The following is a 17,174-nucleotide window of genomic DNA, read 5'->3' as shown; positions in this document are numbered from 1 at the left end:
ATTACACTTTCCAACTGTGGTATTTTCCTCCAGGTTGAACCAATACTTTCACTATGACTCAGTAACAGCTCCGCAGCCGTTCACCAGCCTTTTCTCCCTCATGTTGTTCTCTGGTGAGCATGTTACCACCAATGTAGTTTTTTTTCCATGTTCACTGTGTTAGTTGATGAGCCATCGCTTGGCATGCTCTCACAACCTCTCCCCTGCTCTGTTTGCCAGCAGGTCTGGAGCATGGACCACTATCCTTGTCCATCTGGCAGCACAGCCTAAGTGTTGTTTATATAGCGATGGAGAAATTCATTGCTCTTATTTCCCTAAGAGTCCATGAAGACAGATCACTGGTTGAACAACCTTGTTGCAGTCATTGGTAGAAGTGGACTGAAGTCATTGTAATCAGAGCACCTAAATTGTGTATCTGTGGCTTCTAGTAATTACAATAATGTTTTCTGAATTCAGATGTTCATTTACAGCAGGTTATTAGTTATGCAAGTTGATTACACAGTATGTGTTCCACATTGGCTGAGTATAGCTGTAGCCGATCAAAATGTGCAACACATGGGTAAAGCTTACATACTCACAGTATATACATGGCAATGTAAGAGACATGGCTGATGGTGATTGTATTTAGAAGTGATTTCTCAGAACTCATCAAAACCCAGTGCTGGACTAAATGATCAATGGAGATGAATGTTTTTTATATGACCTCAGCTTTGGCCCTTTAGGCCTTATAGGTATCCTGATGTTTTAGCCCATGCACCAAGACCTCTGCATACATGTGATGTACAGTTTATTAAACAGCTTTTCCACTTTCCGTGACGCAATTTATCTCTCTGTTTTCTCTTGTAGAGCATCCCATATGCTTCACAATGATCACATCCTTTATAATGACAGAGGAACTTGGAAAATGCTTTTGAGGCCGACTCAATGAATCTAACGTCAGTGGTTCAATTTGCATGTTTTGATTTGAGCCAACCTGTCGAACACTTGTCTCTTTTCCCAACCCTGAGTTGTCAGAAAAGTATTCAGTGGAATAGCAGTTAGATGCATATGTGGACCATCTGGGAGAGGAAACACTCTTGGCCAACTTTACATACCGTAGCCACAGATTGCCTTTGTTGACAGGTTCTCAGCCTATATGTAATTTTCAGAACTATACTTCTCTAGACATGGAACATATTGATCATGAATGAGCAGTTTTACAAAACTGGTCGCTCTAAGTGCACATGTACTCTTGTGTCCTGCTGTATTCTCTAATGCTTTGGGGTGTGTTTCTGCCTTGTCTGAATGCTTTTATGCACATGCTTCAAGTGAGTGTGCCAAGCTAAAATGGGCAATGGCATGAGCTCTGGGTTAGGAATACTCTTCAGACATATTCAGGGTCTCAGTGTTGGCAGAGCAACTGTGACATTCCTTTAGAAGTGGATAAAAAGTACAATAGCATATAGAGACTCTCAACTCTCACAGAAACAAGCAAAAGGGAGAGATGTTTGTTAGATTTGAAAGCTTATAGCATAGCATGTTCTGCTCTGTCTGACTTGTAGCATAGACAATGACATCACAAACTCAGTGGATATGGTGTAATGCATGGTGTACAAATTAGCACAGTTTGAATTAAGGGACAGGAGTAATGGTCTTCGCACAGATGTGTTTGAAGTAAGCCATGTACTGACAAGGACTCAGCCGCAGACGTCACAGGGTAGGCAGCCTGGTTTGGCACGGTGGCAGCGCTTGTAAACCACATAACGTGTAATGGTGACTTTTACAGTTGCCGTCAATTTGGAGCCATTTGCAAGAACTGCTCAATGCCTCAGAAATAATGTGTGTGTTCTGATGCCCAGCTGCGTGGGTTAGTGAGACCCTTCAGAGTCAGGCAAAGTTGCTTCATCAACGTAAGTGCTTACCACATAGCTTAACAGAGCACATTCCCTCTTTAGTATTACGAAAGTTGACCTCTATAAAAGTAAAAGTTGACCACCCATACCACAATGATTAACTATAGTAAAATAGCAGTTTGGAAGTCCAGTTTTATTACACTGATTTTGACCTGGACGCTGCCCCAAAAAGCAAAGATTTCTTAGAATGAGGCAACCTTAGACCCTTTTCCCTGTTTGTCTGTAGGAACTCTGACAGTTCTGCACTTGGGGTCATTTGGCAAAGTGGGAGGCTGAGGCTTTGGGACCTCTCATTGATAGTGTCAATGACTCCATGGAAAAGAAAAAGCGAAAACAATAAAAGGCCTGCCGCCAAAGTCGGCTGGCTCAGCCAGCAAGGGAGAGAACTTGTGTGTAGTGGTGTGACTTTGTGAATACTTAATTAGTCCAACATGTGACTAGTCCTGCTTCTCAAAGCTCGGTGCCTGTGACTGACAGCACAGAGAACCTGTTAGTGACAAGGAGCAGGGGAGGTCACGGGAGAGGGAGGGGGAGAGGGAGAGGAAGCGAGGGGAGCCTCAGTGAGTCCACTTGTCTCACGCAATCTGGAATCACTACAGCACCTCGCATCATTCCACTTTCATCCAGCTTGTCCTGCGTCACTTCGTAAGAATGCAATCTATCCACCAACTTGGAAGTGAAACAGTGTGATAATTTGATACTGATAAAAATGTGGTGTCATGACAGTGAAGGACATAATGATGGGCTTAGTTTTCAAAGTGAAAATTTATATGGGACTGTAGCCGAAGAACAGTATCTGCCTGTCAATCACAGTAAAAAGCTGATTCTCTGGGGGCCTCCAGAGAGCCTTTGAGGATGAAGTTATCATCAAGATTTTCCATCACATTAAAGAAAATTACAGCATTTGTATTGCCATAGCACGCCTCTGTGCTTCTTGCAATTAGCTTTTTACTCTTTGTGTGTTTGTGGTTTTTGATAGTTTTACAGCAAATCCAGTGTTTAGGTGAACACAAGACCCAGTTTATCATTCTTCTGTAACCCTCCTGTCATTTTAACACATTGACACTGGTTTCCATGTCAGTCAACGCTATTAATGAGACATGCGAGTTGTTATCTCCTCCCCTGGCTTTTCAGTAAATAAACATTTGTTTTCCGACTGCTTGCCTGATTAAATATGTGCTCAAACAAAGAATACAATGAGAAACAAGTTGCAAAAAATTTCCTGGACATTCCAGAGCTCCAGCTCCAAAGTCTGCTTTCCGAGCGTCTGCCGTCAGTTACAGTGGATCTCTGCCATGGAATTCTTTGCTCTCTTAAATTAAACCCTCCACCAGGCCCAGCTGGTTCACAAAGTAGACAGAAGGGGAGAGGGGGACGAATAAGGAGGAGAAGGAAATGTGCGAGCAAATCCATCTTTCACTTCTCACGATTGGCTTCCTCTGGTTGCTGCCATTAACACCTCATGTCTGGTCAACGCAACCCCGTAGACAAGAGAAGAAAGAGCAAGAGAAAAGGATGATGAATCAGGGAGAACAAGGGCAAGAGAAAGACAGACTGAGAGCTGAAAACAATGTTTTGATTAATGTCTCTTGTATTCCTCTGGTTCTGAAACACAGGATTACCTTACCTAACCCCAATGGAGAATGAGCAAGACATTTCAGTGGTGAGATTGAAACCAGATATTTCTGTTCACACTGGCTCATATCCATCACTTGTACTGGACCCGAGTTTGAGAACATGACTGGTGACTGAAAGAAGTAGCAATACTGTCTGGCTTGTTTTATTCCAGTGCCAGTCTTCATTTTAAAGACCAAGGCACATAACATGGTGCAGCAGGAGGCAGTGGATACGGCAGCCTCTCCGTCATCACATTTTGATTCCTCTGAAAACAAGACTCTTCTTTGTCGGAGAAGGTCTAGACTTGGATTCACTTGTGTACCCCCTCGCTGAGATCACTCTTAGACCAGCCACCACAAATGAATCACCACCGCTGGGTGATGCGCAATTATTTGCTGCCACACCATCCCAAATTTCACCTCAACAACCTGCTGGTGCACTTGTCCCTGCACAGCTGTGAAAGCCAGTGGTCTTTTCTGAATGGAAACTGGCTAGTAAACCATGTTTCTGTCACACTTTTTTTAGAAATCTAAATGGAGGAAACTATGATGCATTGCCTTACTGCATCACTTACCTTCCAATTTCCTTGGCCCCCAGTCCTCCCTCCTGTGTAGTATTGGGTTTCTGTCCCTTCCAACTTGTATTCAGAGCATTGACCTTTTGTAGGGTTCCTTTGTCCAAGGTCCAAAGGCAGCTGGCGTTTCAAGTGTTCTCTCGGGCTTCCCACTATGCCTTGAGGGTCACCGAGAAAAATTAGCCACTACATTAGTGTACAGAAATCCTTCAGGTTGTCAGCAATCAACTAAATACCGGGAGCGGCACCAAAGAAAAGCAATGATTGGATATCAGGGTCATCGTGCAGACTTTCCATGTGTGCGGTTCATAACAACAAACAACATTGGTTTAGACTTCCAATAATGTGTGAGCTAAGACGGGTCTATTTGTGTGAGCTGACGTGCTGTAATGATGGTAGTCCAACAAAAGCATGCTTGTTTGAGCTGACAGGATGGTGTAAATATGGCTAAACAGAGAGCTTTTGTGCAAAAACTCTACTCTCCATCTCCCAAAAATACAATCAGTGCTTGGACGCCAAACCGACAAAAATCCAGATTTTGTTAGTGTGTCCTCTCACAGTGACCCTGAAAATACACAACCTCCAGGGTAGTATTTTTTTCACTTGAGAGCATTTTATTTTCCCAGTGTCTAGTGATGTCAGAACCACAGAAAATAAAGTTTCTTTTCCTTTCTTCCTTGTCTAAACTTTATGTCTGCCCAAGGCCTGCGCTCATGGTTACACACACACACAGACACACACACACACACACACACACACACACACACACACACACTCTCAGGCCGACTTCTGCGTGTCTGCATCTTGTCTCCTGATCTCAAATCAGAGAGCTGAGCTCAACGTGGCAGGTGCTGGTCGACTCTGAGCTCGACTGCCAGGGCCAGGTTGGGTCATGCACATGTGAGCACAGGTGGGCCAGATGACGGATGAATAAGCTAAAAGTCTCCACAGTTCTGGCTGTCTTCACTCTCTCTTCGTGTTTCTCTTCCATTGACATACATAATCTCTCTGTTGCACAGACTGTGCTGTATATTTCCAACACTCACACTGACAATCGCATACACATCAGACTGGCCAACGAGACATTCTGTGATCCGGAGGCAAGATCAGACAGTACAGTTTTAAAGGAACATTTCAAGCCAGACTTGGTCATTTCAAGGGGTTTTAGGCATCTGCAGCATTCAATATATCTTGTAACACATTTGTTCTGTGTCAGTTTTCTGTCAATTCCTTAAAATTTTTATAGTATGTGGAGCTCACTGATAAAAACGAGACAAATGATACAAATTCCTTGTGTCAGCGCAAGAGACACTGGAAAAGAGAAAGCCGTAGATCAGTCTGATTTATATAAGAATTGATTACTGTTATTATTACTTCAAGGTGTGCCTGGGGATGGTTGAGCAATCGAGGAGAATCAGGCTGAAAACTTTGAAGGTGATGGATTATCACAAGGACGCTTAGCTTAGCAGCTGGGCTCGCGTTGCATGCTCAGTCTGTTTGCCAAGCCCTTGGCAAGGCTAGTGCCCACATTTGTTTTGACTAGGTCATGAAACTCCACACTTCCATCTTTCTCTCTGTCTCTCCCAGCACATTCCTCCTCCTCATCACTATCATTACCTGCACTCTGCAGATTGCTGGATTGACTCCATGCTCTCACCCTCCAGTCTCATGTGTGTGTCTCTCTCTCCCCCCTGTTCATTTGCTTCCCATGCAAAGTTGTTCTCACCCCAGATTTTTTGGCTTAGAAGTGTTGATGAAAACAAGTTCCTTGGTGGACTAGTGTGTTGGCCTCATTCTAATTTCTCCTTGTTTCAAAAACAGTCATTAGTCCAGCATGTTTGTCTCTGATTGGGCGAACTAGTTCAACTCACAGCTTTTTTTAATGTCTGAGAAACATGTGACCAACAAGTTATAAACATATGGAGTCTCATATGTTAGTCCTTGAAAATAGGCATTTATCTGGAAGTACTTGTGTTTAACTTAATGCATCTAGATTTGAATAATATCCCACCTTCACCGTCTTTCTTGACATTTTTCATAAACTGCACTGAAAAGACTTTTATAGCATGTTCTACGTTTTGCAATGGATGACAAATCAAAGGTAAATAAAGTTAAGTTGAGCTTTCCTGATGAGTTAAATTACTATATTTTATATTTTAATAATTTTAAATTTTTGACATCCTGTCATGACATCCACTCCATTCTTGACTCCTCAAGGAAAGTAGCAGTTGGTTTTTACTGCTTATTTGCTTTGTTAACTCGAGCCACTAAGCACAAGCAAAGCAAACCTTCACATAAAAGTATTTTTCAGTCGTAAGTCTTCCAATGGCTTTTTTAAATATACATAACATAATAATGACATACTGTACTTTAATATTCCCTTAATGCTATCCTGGACATTGACCGTACAGTGGGCTCCTGATTATAAGGGTCTTCCGGCCTTTTCTCAATCCAAGTGCAGGTGGTGAGCATTGTATTCCATGTCCTTTCCCCACTTTCTCCATTTCCCTTCTTCGTCTTGTTCTCACATTTTTGGTCTTTTCAGCAAACAGAGACCCAAGCAGGGATATGACTTTATTCATACATCGAGTCAAGCCAAAAGTTTTTGCCGCCCATGGATTAGTCTGGGGCTTTTTGTCTCCCAAAGAACAGATTGCTGCCTCCAGTGTTTAGAATACAGCATAAGCAGAAGACAACCATGTTATGTCTATCATGTCTCTTGGTCAGTGGGGGTCAGCTCTTTCCCCTGTGCCTAAGGTGCAGTCCTTGGCTCTAGAAACATAAATGTGAGTGTTTTCAATGACATTTAATTAAGCACACATGAATTTGTCATATTTGATGTGTTTGATTTTTTTTCTTAATCTAGAGTTTGTAGTGCTTGCGGGTCCTGGGAAATGTTTTGATGAAAGATTGAGTGATGGGTTGTTTTTATTGAATGGTAATAGTATTATAGTGGTATTGTTTTTATTTGAAGAATGTACTAGTAACTCATTATAGCCACAGTTATAATAAAGTTACAAGAATGTTGTTTTTTCTTTTCCCTGACTTTTCATGCCCCATCTTTACTTTATTTCAGGTTATGGTAATCTAGGAGCTGGTGGACTTGGTGCTGGTGGATTTGGAGCTGGTGGACTTGGTGCTGGTGGATTTGGAGCTGGTGGACTTGGTGCTGGTGAGTACTTATAGTCTGGAACTGAAATGATTGGTAATGTGTCCAAGCATGGTGCAACATTTAAACCAATCTCATAAGGTTTCACAACAAAGATCTAATATGTCTTTTGAAAGTTTGCTCACCTTTGCCCCTTTATATCATTTAGGTGGTTATGGTGGATATGGTGGAGGCACTGGGGGGTTTTTCCCAGGAGCTGGACAGAAGGCTGCCAAAAGAGGTACATCTTCTGGTTTTCTTAAAAGAGAAAGGGAGAGATTTAATAAATAAAGGGTTAGTTTATGAATGTATATATGAATATATATGAATAGTCTGAAAGAGTGACATGAAATAAATAACTTTTTTCCATTAGTAAGACTCCACCTCTTTATAAATTTTGGCTTTTGGAGTCTTAATGCATATGTAATTTGCTCCATCTCATACAGGTCCCATACTTTATGGATCTAAATGTTGTGTAATGGAGGATCAGGTTTCAACCACCTAACTGTAATACAAAGAGTGACTTTTACAGAGGTATTGAATTCAGCATTAATCACTCTGGTCTTTGCTGCTTGGAGTATATTTACACCATAAAAACCAGAAAGATGTCACTTTAGCTGATCCTATCATTTGTAATATGTCAAGAACAATGATTCTAAAGAAATTACACAAGAACCCAGCAGAAGTCAGACATTTGATGTTGGTGTATCGCTTATTACTTTAATAAGAAGTTAAGAGGCATGTGTGCATCAGTTATTTGCTGTGGGTTTGATTCCTGACATCTGTTGTTTATGGATTCCTCCATTGGACACAAACACAAGCGAAGGGATCACAGGCAATGGAGTGCTTTTTCCCTGACTTCTAAACAAAGTGCAATGCTGTAGGCTCACTGACTGTGATGGAAACTGGGGGTCATCAAACATGATGATGGAATATTGGTTGTTGGCATGAGCCGCTGATTATGTTCCACTTGTTTGTTTTGAGTTGTTTGTTTTGATTGCTGGAGTGATCGGTTTCAACCTTTCTGTAGAAATGCCTCAGATTCAAGGTTTGGCAAGTTTGGCTCTCATTTTTGCATTTAGGCTCGTGGTAAAAGATCCATCTGTGGAGTGTTCATGGTGTACCATTTAGATAGACTATCTCTTCCTTTAACTGCTTTCACTGTAATTTAACACAGGCTATAGTGGTCATCTTCCTGCATGGTTTAGAAAGTAATCATAAGTATTAGCTTGTAAGCAAGCATTGTCCAACAGTAAAATCACTTGCTGATGTGTCATTAAAAAGTTGCTGAAACAACAAAAAAGATGCATTGTTTCTGATAAGGCTCCTTGATGGTTATTCCCTAAATCTCTCATATTAACGAATACTGCTGAAATTCTGTTTTTTCCACAGGTGCAGGAGGCCATCTGCTACCACAAGGAGGTAATCTGATTCTTGGCCTGATGACAGACTACTGTACAATCTTGAATTGTACTGAATACTGACACGAAGCCTTTCAGAACTTTGAAAGATCGGCATGCTTGCATGTTGTGAGAAAGCCAAAATGAATGTTTCGCATTAATAGTAACTCAGCATGAAAAACACTGTTTGGCAAGCACAAGTACATTTTTATCATGTACCTGCAAACCCCGGACAGTTTGAACTTCAGCAGAGCCCGGGCGTGACCTTAAGCTCTGTGCTCTGTATGTGCACATGATTTGCTTTAAATTAGACAGGCTGATTAAGCATGGACTCAGGAGGGTCCACTCATGGCCAAGACTGTACTATGGCAAAGAGCCTACTCTTAAGTATTGGTTGGCAATGATGAAACTTCAGTCCCTAGAATCAGTCTGTACTCTTTTCATGACACTCAAAATAACAACCCGTTCCTCTGAAAGAGCACAGATAAAACAAAACATTACCTTGCCAAACTTTTACTCACCAAATCTCCCAGGCCACATACTTACAGGCAGTGCGCAATGTCTGTCCGGCAAAGTATGGGGAATTTAAGATTAAAAAATGAAAGAAAAAAAAAACAGTTTAAACAAATAAATGAATGTGTTTTATTCTTTTGCCAAGCTCCCTTACAAGTGAAGCTGACAGCTCATTTCCTCCACTAGGGGATAGCCAAAGAAATGAGGCATTTGATGAGGCAAGACAAATGCCATGCATGCTGGCTGCCTGTCCTGATTACATGAAACATCAGCCGTGTTGCTTTTGATCATGTAGTGATGACAGAATAGTAGGGCCAGATTAGCTACTCTCAATACCAATGGTCAGTGGAGGGATCTGGCTCCCTTCTGAGGAGGTGATGTCTGGCGCTAGCCACATACCTGCTCATTACTTCTCCTCAGTATCACAGGGCCCTCTAGTGGTCATGGGCTGTACAGCTATAGAATATTCATATTGCAGCATTTCATTGGTGTGTAACTAATTGTGATTTTAACATAAAACCTGACATTGTATGGACAGGAGGAGGTCCAGGAGCTACAGGAACTGGAGTGGTGCCTGCTGGAGGCAAGTCACACACATAACACATCATTCAACCTACTTTCTTATTATATTTACTCTGCACTGCTTTTTAAAAAAGAGAAGTTAAACTTGCCTTAGTTACAGCTTGTGTTTACTTTTGTCATACTGTGATTTCTGCTTCCCAATTACATTTTCGAGCCCAAATTGGCTCAGGTAGAGTGGAATTGATCTCTCTGACGAGAAGCCAATTTGGGCTCCAAACATAGAACCTTTCCTAATGTAATAAAGTAACAATTTTAAAGAGGGCTGTTAACCATGTCCTTGGGAGGCAGAAATCACAGTTACAGTTGTTTGGACTCAGCACATGGACATGAAAGACATGTGAATGTTTTTCACACTTTATATTTGTCATACTCCCCCAATGAGCCAAGTAACATTTTATGTTTTTTCTTTCAGTACCTGTTATTCCTCAAACAGGCCTTCCAGGAGGGGCCGGTGGTGGCGCGGGAAAGAAAGCTGCCAAAGTGCCAGGTTTTGTAGACTCAACAATAAACTCATAAAGCTGAAGGCAGACAGGACGTTGTTCACAAGGCAGCAGAACCACATCCAGTTCCTTTTCCATTGCATGTGGCAGGTGTTCAGTGCCACTGCAAAAACGAAAAGATAATTATTTGTAAAACAAGGATGTTTTACTAAATCTGGGTCTTCATTTTTTACTGTTGGCCCTCTTCATGGGAAATTGTGATACTTTTGTTTAAATCAGCTTCGTCTATATTAGTGTACTCAGACTTTCAAACATAAATATTGAGCTAAACTCAACCATAGATATATTGCACTTTCAACACTTCATGCAATGTGCTTTACACAGCAAGGGAAAACAACAAAAGAAAGACAGACAAGGAAAAATACAGAATTTGAATTGAAAAATATATATCATATAAACACAGTATTAACCTAGCCTGAGAAAAAGCAGCAACTATTTTGAAATACAGAATGTTCTTGTTATATATGTTGTGATTTGTTTTCCTTATTTCCTTAAATTATGTCTATGCTAGTCAAATTTAAAAATCTGGCATCCAACACTTTGACATCTCTTCAATAGATATATATATATATATATATATATATATATATATATAAACAGCAACACAATTCTTAAAATACTTGTGCACTCTTTGTAGCTCATAAGAAATTAGACGATTATGTTAAAATTGCTGCTTATGTATACTACCAGATACTTCTCATATATTTGAATGTGGATGCAGAAGTGCAGTACTGTCTTCTCTCATTGTCTGTGGCAGGTGTGGGTGTCCCTGGACTTTACCAAGGTGGACTGGTGCCAGGAAAAGGTTTGTCTCTTTCACTGATTAATCTCAGGCAGTATTTGTCAAGAGTTTCACCATGTGAATGTTGAAAACAAGCGCTGTACAGGGATTTAATGTGTTTGTTTTTTTGCGTTCTTATGGCTCCCTCAGGGTTTGGTGGACGTGGAGTTCTACCCGGGGTGGCCACAGGCACCGGCCTGAATCCAAAATCAAGTACGTTTTAGTTTTTTACTCATTGGTGTTGAATTACTGTCCTCGTCATTGAATGCAATATGGGGGGAAAAAGGAGTTCTACAAAGGTTAAACAATACATTACACACTTTACACAATACCTTAATAGAAAATATTACAGATTTCTTCAGTGAAACACATACAAAACAAAAGATAAATGAATAAGTACATGAAATAAAAAAAAGTAGATTAAGTGCTGGTGATGGTTGTCAAAGAACATTGTATATCCAAAAATGTCACTGGTCTCCGGACCACAATGGCACAGAGGAGTTTAAGTTTCCAGGCCAGTGCTCTGTTTGCTGTGTTTGTTTCATTGCTGTCTAGTATTTACATTCAAACAATGATCTTCTCTCATCCATGTGTCTGATTGCATGTTCTGATTTTTCTCATGCAGTCGGAGGGGGAGGACAAGGACCAGGTAACTGTATTTATGATTATGATTATGTTTATTACAAACAAGTACATTGGTATTTACTGGTATTAGCTGATCAATTTATTTCCTCCGACACAGGAGGCCGGGGGTATGGTGGACCGGTGCAGCCAGGAGTATTCCATGGATACCCCCTCAAATCACCCAAAGTGCAAGGTGAGATCTGAATCCAGACTAACTAACTGTGTTATTTGGAAGTCACATTCTTGTGTTCATATGGGATGATGTTCATAGCGCCCATCTGAACTTTGTCAATGTTCACAGACAGACACAGATAGTCTTACTCATCTTATGACCTGATAACCAATGGGCACGTCCATGGGTAGCACCCTAAGGTTTTCTATGGTGGGTTTATCACTGGTTGATTCTGAAGAGAGAGGTCTGTCTTTGGGGTCCCTGAAAAGCCCCACAAGCAGAACATTGCCTGTTTTGTAGAAATTCCCACTGCAATGCTACTTTGCTCCTAGTTCCACAGTGGATAAGGCAATTCAAAATGCTGCTACTAAACTTCGCTGCATTAGAGTATGATTGCCAACTCTCCCATGTCCATCAGGGTGTTTCAAAATACCATTAAAGGAAGGATGACGGATTTAATTTAATTTATTTAAAAAGATCCATTTAAGCGCTCTTTGGAGGGAAGTATGACTTGTATTTCCTTCCAAGTGAATTCTTTTTTTTTCTCCATACTTTTCTCTAGATTTCATCATTTCCCTTATGTAATCACAACTGTAATTACTGAATAAAGACACTATTATAGGTTAAGGGGAGATAATGATGGACCAGACATCTCTACAAAAATCACACCAAACTTCAACAGCAGTTCACAAACACACTGAAAAGCATAATGCTCCTGTAGCAATGAACTACATGTCATAAATCTTAACTTTTACTGGGACTTACCAACTAACCTCTTTATTGGTTGAATGTAGTTGTGAACAGTTGCTCATGCATTTCAAAGAAATTTGGACTCGGTCGGATCAAATTAATGGCATTCAAAACAATTACACTGCATTTTAAAGTATGGTCATTCTCTCACATAATTAATGTTAGACATGTTATTAACATAGTTGTTGCATTCTGCCCCATCATTTTCTTCAGGTGGCTATGGAGCAAAACCTGGAGGTGGCAAAGTTCCCTATGGTACAAATACTTGTTTGCATTTTTACAAAGATTCAGCTTAACTGTGGCATCAGTTGAAATGCAGAGGTTACTGATGTGTCACATTACAATGTTTCAGGTTATGGGGGCTTTGGTACTGGTGGAGCTGGACTGCCGGGAGGAAAAGGTGGCCCTGGTTCGATACCTGGATATCCTGTTGGAACTGGTGTGTGTTTGTGCAAATCTGCTGTTAACTGATATGAAGTAAAGTGGTAGAAAAGACTAATTTTTAGACAAATGCCCAATGTATTTTTACTTTCTGCAGGAGTGGGGCCCGGAGGCATCTCACCTGCTCAGGCTAAAGCTGCCAAATATGGTAGTCTACCATATTCATTACCAAGACAATGTTCCCTATTGTTGCTTTGTTTTCTTATGAAAAACATGTGATGTGTTGTGTTACAGCAGTACTGAACATATTTGTATCTGACTAATATCTGTGCTGTCTGCCCCAGGTTTGGGTGGTCTTGGAGGTGTTGGAGGTGTCGGGGGTCTTGGAGGTGTTGGGGGTGTCGGGGGTGTCGGTGGTGTCGGTGGTGTAGGTGGTGTTGGTGGACTGTATCCAGGGCAAGTGCCAGGAGGTAAAATATCTAGCAATATACATAAAAATACTGATATACAGATATGTAACCCTGAATCAAAGACATTGTAAATGTTTTAGAGCCACACTTGCATAGCTTAAAAAAGTAATTAAAAATACTTTCAATTGCTATTATCTCTGTTTTTTCTATTCTAAATGTAATGTAATGTCTATTGTAAAATATAATATTCCCTATCTTTAATTATTTTACAACAGGATATGGAGCTGGGTCTAAGGCTGCAAAATATGGTGAGAACTTTCATATTTTTGCATATAATAGAAGTATATTTATAATCATATCCTCACACTTTTTTCACATTATCTATTCACCTAACATGCAAGTAAAACTTATTACTTTATAGTACCTTATGTTGTGTAGAACATCTCTGTTCTGCACACTTGACCTGTTTCTGCTATTGGGGTTCCCTGGACAGGAGTACCAGGGGGAGTACCAGGGGGAGTACCAGGGGGAGTACCAGGGGGAGTACCAGGTGGGGTACCAGGGGGAGTACCAGGTGGTGCACCCATTGCAGTACCAGGAGGAATTCCAAGTTTCCAAGCCAAAGCTGCTAAATATGGTATCGTGCATAAATGGAATTATCATATGCACTTTTTTCAGATCAAATGCACATACATCTTCATAAGTACAAAACATGTACTCAGTATGGAGTATTAGCTCTAATTACGGTTTCTCTCTCCCTCCCAGGGACAGGGATAGGCGGTCATCTAGGGGCAGGAGGTCAACTAGGGGTAGGAGGTCATCTAGGGGCAGGAGGTCAACTAGGGGCAGGAGGTCATCTAGGGGCAGGAGGTCAACTAGGGGCAGGAGGACAAGTAGGACCAGGAGGATACTCCCCTGCTGCCAAAGCTGCTAAATATGGTATGGTATATAAATGGAAATATCATATGCACTTTTTTCAACTCAATATTATTCTTAGGTTATGAGCTCTAAAATTTGTACATACATATGGCTTCAAAAGTACTAAATAGGTTCTCAGTGTGATTTAAGTGTTACCTATAATAATGGTTTCTCTCTCACACCCAGGAATAGGAGGTCAATTAGGGGCAGGAGGTCAATTGGGCGCAGGAGGTCAATTAGGGGCAGGAGGTCAATTGGGCGCAGGAGGTCAAGTAGGACCCGGAGGATACTCTGCTGCTGCCAAAGCTGCTAAATATGGTATGGTAATTTCTTAGGGGATTAAGATCCTGTCTAATTATCTGTTTAATTATAAATTATTCAAATGTTTGTTTTGGACAGTTGAAAAAGTCCAACTGAAATTAAATTGTGTAATTTGTCTCTGCTGCCTCATTTTTTTATTATTCTGTTGGAATACCATTAGTTCTCAGTCTATATTGTTTGAGAAATTATCAAGCAAGATCACCGTACTTTAAACAATGTTAGGTTTGTTGCACTTTGGTAGCTGAATGGTTACAGAACATGCCCTGTAACCATGACCTCTGCTGTTTTATGGGGACCTTTTTCTCTCTGTCTTTCCTCTTTCTACTGCTGACTGTCACAGTCAGACTGACTGTCAATAACTGCCAAAAATGAACTTTAAAAAATACATATTGGACAAACTTGTTTTCCCACAGGAGTAGGGGGACTGGGAGGAACGGGAGGACTGGGAGGTGGAGGATACCCTGCTGCTGCTGCTGCAGCTGCTGCTGCTGCCAAAGCAGCTAAATACGGTAATAATGGAATACTATAATCAAATCTGAGAACTTGTTATGTGGTTTCTTTGAGTGGATCCAGATTCTTAGCAGCAGAGCCCAGTGATATGTGTTGCACTTTGGTAGCTGAATAGTTACAGCACATGCCCTGCAACCACTATGGTTGCTGTTTGATTCCACCAGGGGACCTTTTTTCTCTCTTCCTCATGTTTCCTGTCTGCCTCTCAAATGCTTCCTGTCAAAGGCAAGAACTGCCAAAAATACACTTAAAAAAACATATCAGATAAACTTGTTTTCCACAGGAGTAGGGGGACTAGGAGGAACAGGAGGATTGGGAGGCACAGGAGGACTAGGAGGGACAGGAGGACTGGGAGGTGGAGGATACCCTGCTGCTGCTGCCGCTGCCAAAGCAGCTAAATACGGTAATAATTGAATTCTACTGTCAAATCTCAGAACTTGTTGTGTGGTTCCTCTGAGTGGATCTGGATTCTTAGCAGCAGAGCCCAGTGATATGTGGAGTAGAGAATACCAAGATATGTCATTAACAAGCCTGAAAGAGTTTGAGATTAAATGCCGGGGTTAAGATCACGAGTAATAGTGTGGCTGTTGTATGGTATGGTTACAGTCTTGACAATGCTCCAACCATGTCCTCTGGTACTCACCATTACAACTTAAATGCAGCCTACTTGATAACACTTTCAGATGTAAAGCCAGTGAATTGGAAGTGATACATCTGTTTATGTAGAACATGAAAAGGAGGAGGCTCACTTCAGCTGCAGGGGCTATTTTTAATACAAACTGTGGCAATTTCAAGATCTGCTCAGGGGAAAAAGAGCATGTTACTTGATCTGAATTGCTGTCAATACTCTTAGTTTAATTACCAGAAAAAATGACCATATTAAACCATATCACCAGCATTAACTGGGAATAAATTTATCTTCACAGGAGTAGGAGGACTAGGAGGCACAGCAGGACTAGGAGGAACAGGAGGACTGGGAGGTGGAGGATACCCTGCTGCTGCTGCTGCCGCTGCCAAAGCAGCTAAATACGGTAATAATGTAATACTATTCTCAAATCTCATAACCTGTGATGTGGTTCCTGTGTAGAGCCCAGTGATATGTGGAGCAGAGAATACCAAGATATGCCATTAACAAAGCCTGAAAGAGTCTGAGATTAAATGGCGAGGGGTTAAGATCACAAGTAATAGTGTGGCTGTTGTATGGTATGGTTACAGTCTTGACAATGCTCCAACCATGCCCTCTAGTGCTCACCCTTACAACTTAAACGCAGCCTACTTGATAACACTTTCAGATGTAAAGCCAGTGAAATGGAAGTGATACATCTGTTTATGTAGAACATGAAAAGGAGGAGGCTCACTTCAGCTGCAGGGGCTATTTTTAATACAAACTGTGGCAATTTCAAGATCTGCTCAGAGAAAAAAGAGCATGTTACATGATCTGAATTGCTGTCAATACTCTAAGTTTAATTACCAGCAAAAATTACGATATTAAACCATATCACCAGCTTAAAGTGAGAATAAACTTGTCTTCACAGGAGTAGGGGGACTAGGAGGCACAGCAGGACTAGGAGGAACAGGAGGACTAGGAGGAACGGGAGGACTGGGAGGTGGAGGATACCCTGCTGCTGCTGCTGCTGCTGCCAAAGCAGCTAAATACGGTAAAAATTGAATTCTATTGTCAAATCTCAGAACTTGTCATGTGGTTCCTGTGTAGAGCCCAATGATATGTGGAGCAAAGAATACGAAAGTATGCCATGAACGAAGCCTGAAAGAGTCTGAGATTAAATACCGGGGTTAAGATCACAAGTAGTAGTGTGGCTGTTGTATCGTTTATTTTACAGTTTTGACATTGCTACCAGGAGCTACAGTCTTGACAATGCTCCAACCATGCCCTCTGGTATTCACCATTACAACTTAAATGCAGCCTACTTGATAACACTTTCAGATGTAAAGCCAGTGAAATGGAAGTGATACATCTGTTTATGTAGAACATGAAAAGGAGGAGGCTCACTTCAGCTGCAGGGGCTATTTTTAATACAAACTGTGGCAATTTCAAGATCTGCTCAGGGGAAAAAGAGCAT

General features: G+C 41.2%; 1 protein-coding gene across 19 annotated transcripts in view; it reads left to right on the top strand.

The window, feature by feature from the left end:
• Positions 1-17,174, top strand: part of elna (elastin a) — a 48,809-nt gene that overhangs the window by 17,536 nt on the left and 14,099 nt on the right. For 11 of the 19 annotated variants that reach the window (XM_087172498.1, XM_087172496.1, XM_087172495.1 and 8 more), the window contains exons 6-26: positions 7,160-7,255; positions 7,401-7,472; positions 8,624-8,653; positions 9,683-9,727; positions 10,139-10,213; positions 10,984-11,031; positions 11,158-11,220; positions 11,633-11,656; positions 11,750-11,824; positions 12,767-12,808; positions 12,906-12,992; positions 13,092-13,142; positions 13,279-13,404; positions 13,620-13,652; positions 13,838-13,981; positions 14,110-14,283; positions 14,449-14,580; positions 14,997-15,092; positions 15,377-15,496; positions 16,020-16,124; positions 16,629-16,751. In XM_087172498.1, the coding sequence (XP_087028624.1) occupies positions 7,160-7,255; positions 7,401-7,472; positions 8,624-8,653; positions 9,683-9,727; positions 10,139-10,213; positions 10,984-11,031; positions 11,158-11,220; positions 11,633-11,656; positions 11,750-11,824; positions 12,767-12,808; positions 12,906-12,992; positions 13,092-13,142; positions 13,279-13,404; positions 13,620-13,652; positions 13,838-13,981; positions 14,110-14,283; positions 14,449-14,580; positions 14,997-15,092; positions 15,377-15,496; positions 16,020-16,124; positions 16,629-16,751 (1,761 nt within the window). Of the gene's footprint in view, positions 1-7,159; positions 7,256-7,400; positions 7,473-8,623; positions 8,654-9,682; positions 9,728-10,138; positions 10,214-10,983; positions 11,032-11,157; positions 11,221-11,632; positions 11,657-11,749; positions 11,825-12,766; positions 12,809-12,905; positions 12,993-13,091; positions 13,143-13,278; positions 13,405-13,619; positions 13,654-13,837; positions 13,982-14,109; positions 14,284-14,448; positions 14,581-14,996; positions 15,093-15,376; positions 15,497-16,019; positions 16,125-16,628; positions 16,752-17,174 lie in introns of all 19 variants that reach the window. The other 8 variants (XM_087172505.1, XM_087172504.1, XM_087172503.1 and 5 more) reach the window with 5 other exon arrangements.

Source organism: Seriola lalandi, unplaced genomic scaffold (genome assembly GCF_002814215.2).
Source record: "Seriola lalandi dorsalis isolate HSWRI2012SDOR001 ecotype SW California unplaced genomic scaffold, Sedor1 jcf7180002053065, whole genome shotgun sequence".
NCBI classification, from domain to species: Eukaryota; Metazoa; Chordata; class Actinopteri; order Carangiformes; family Carangidae; genus Seriola; species Seriola lalandi.
This window is presented reverse-complemented; position numbering and strand designations above follow the sequence as displayed.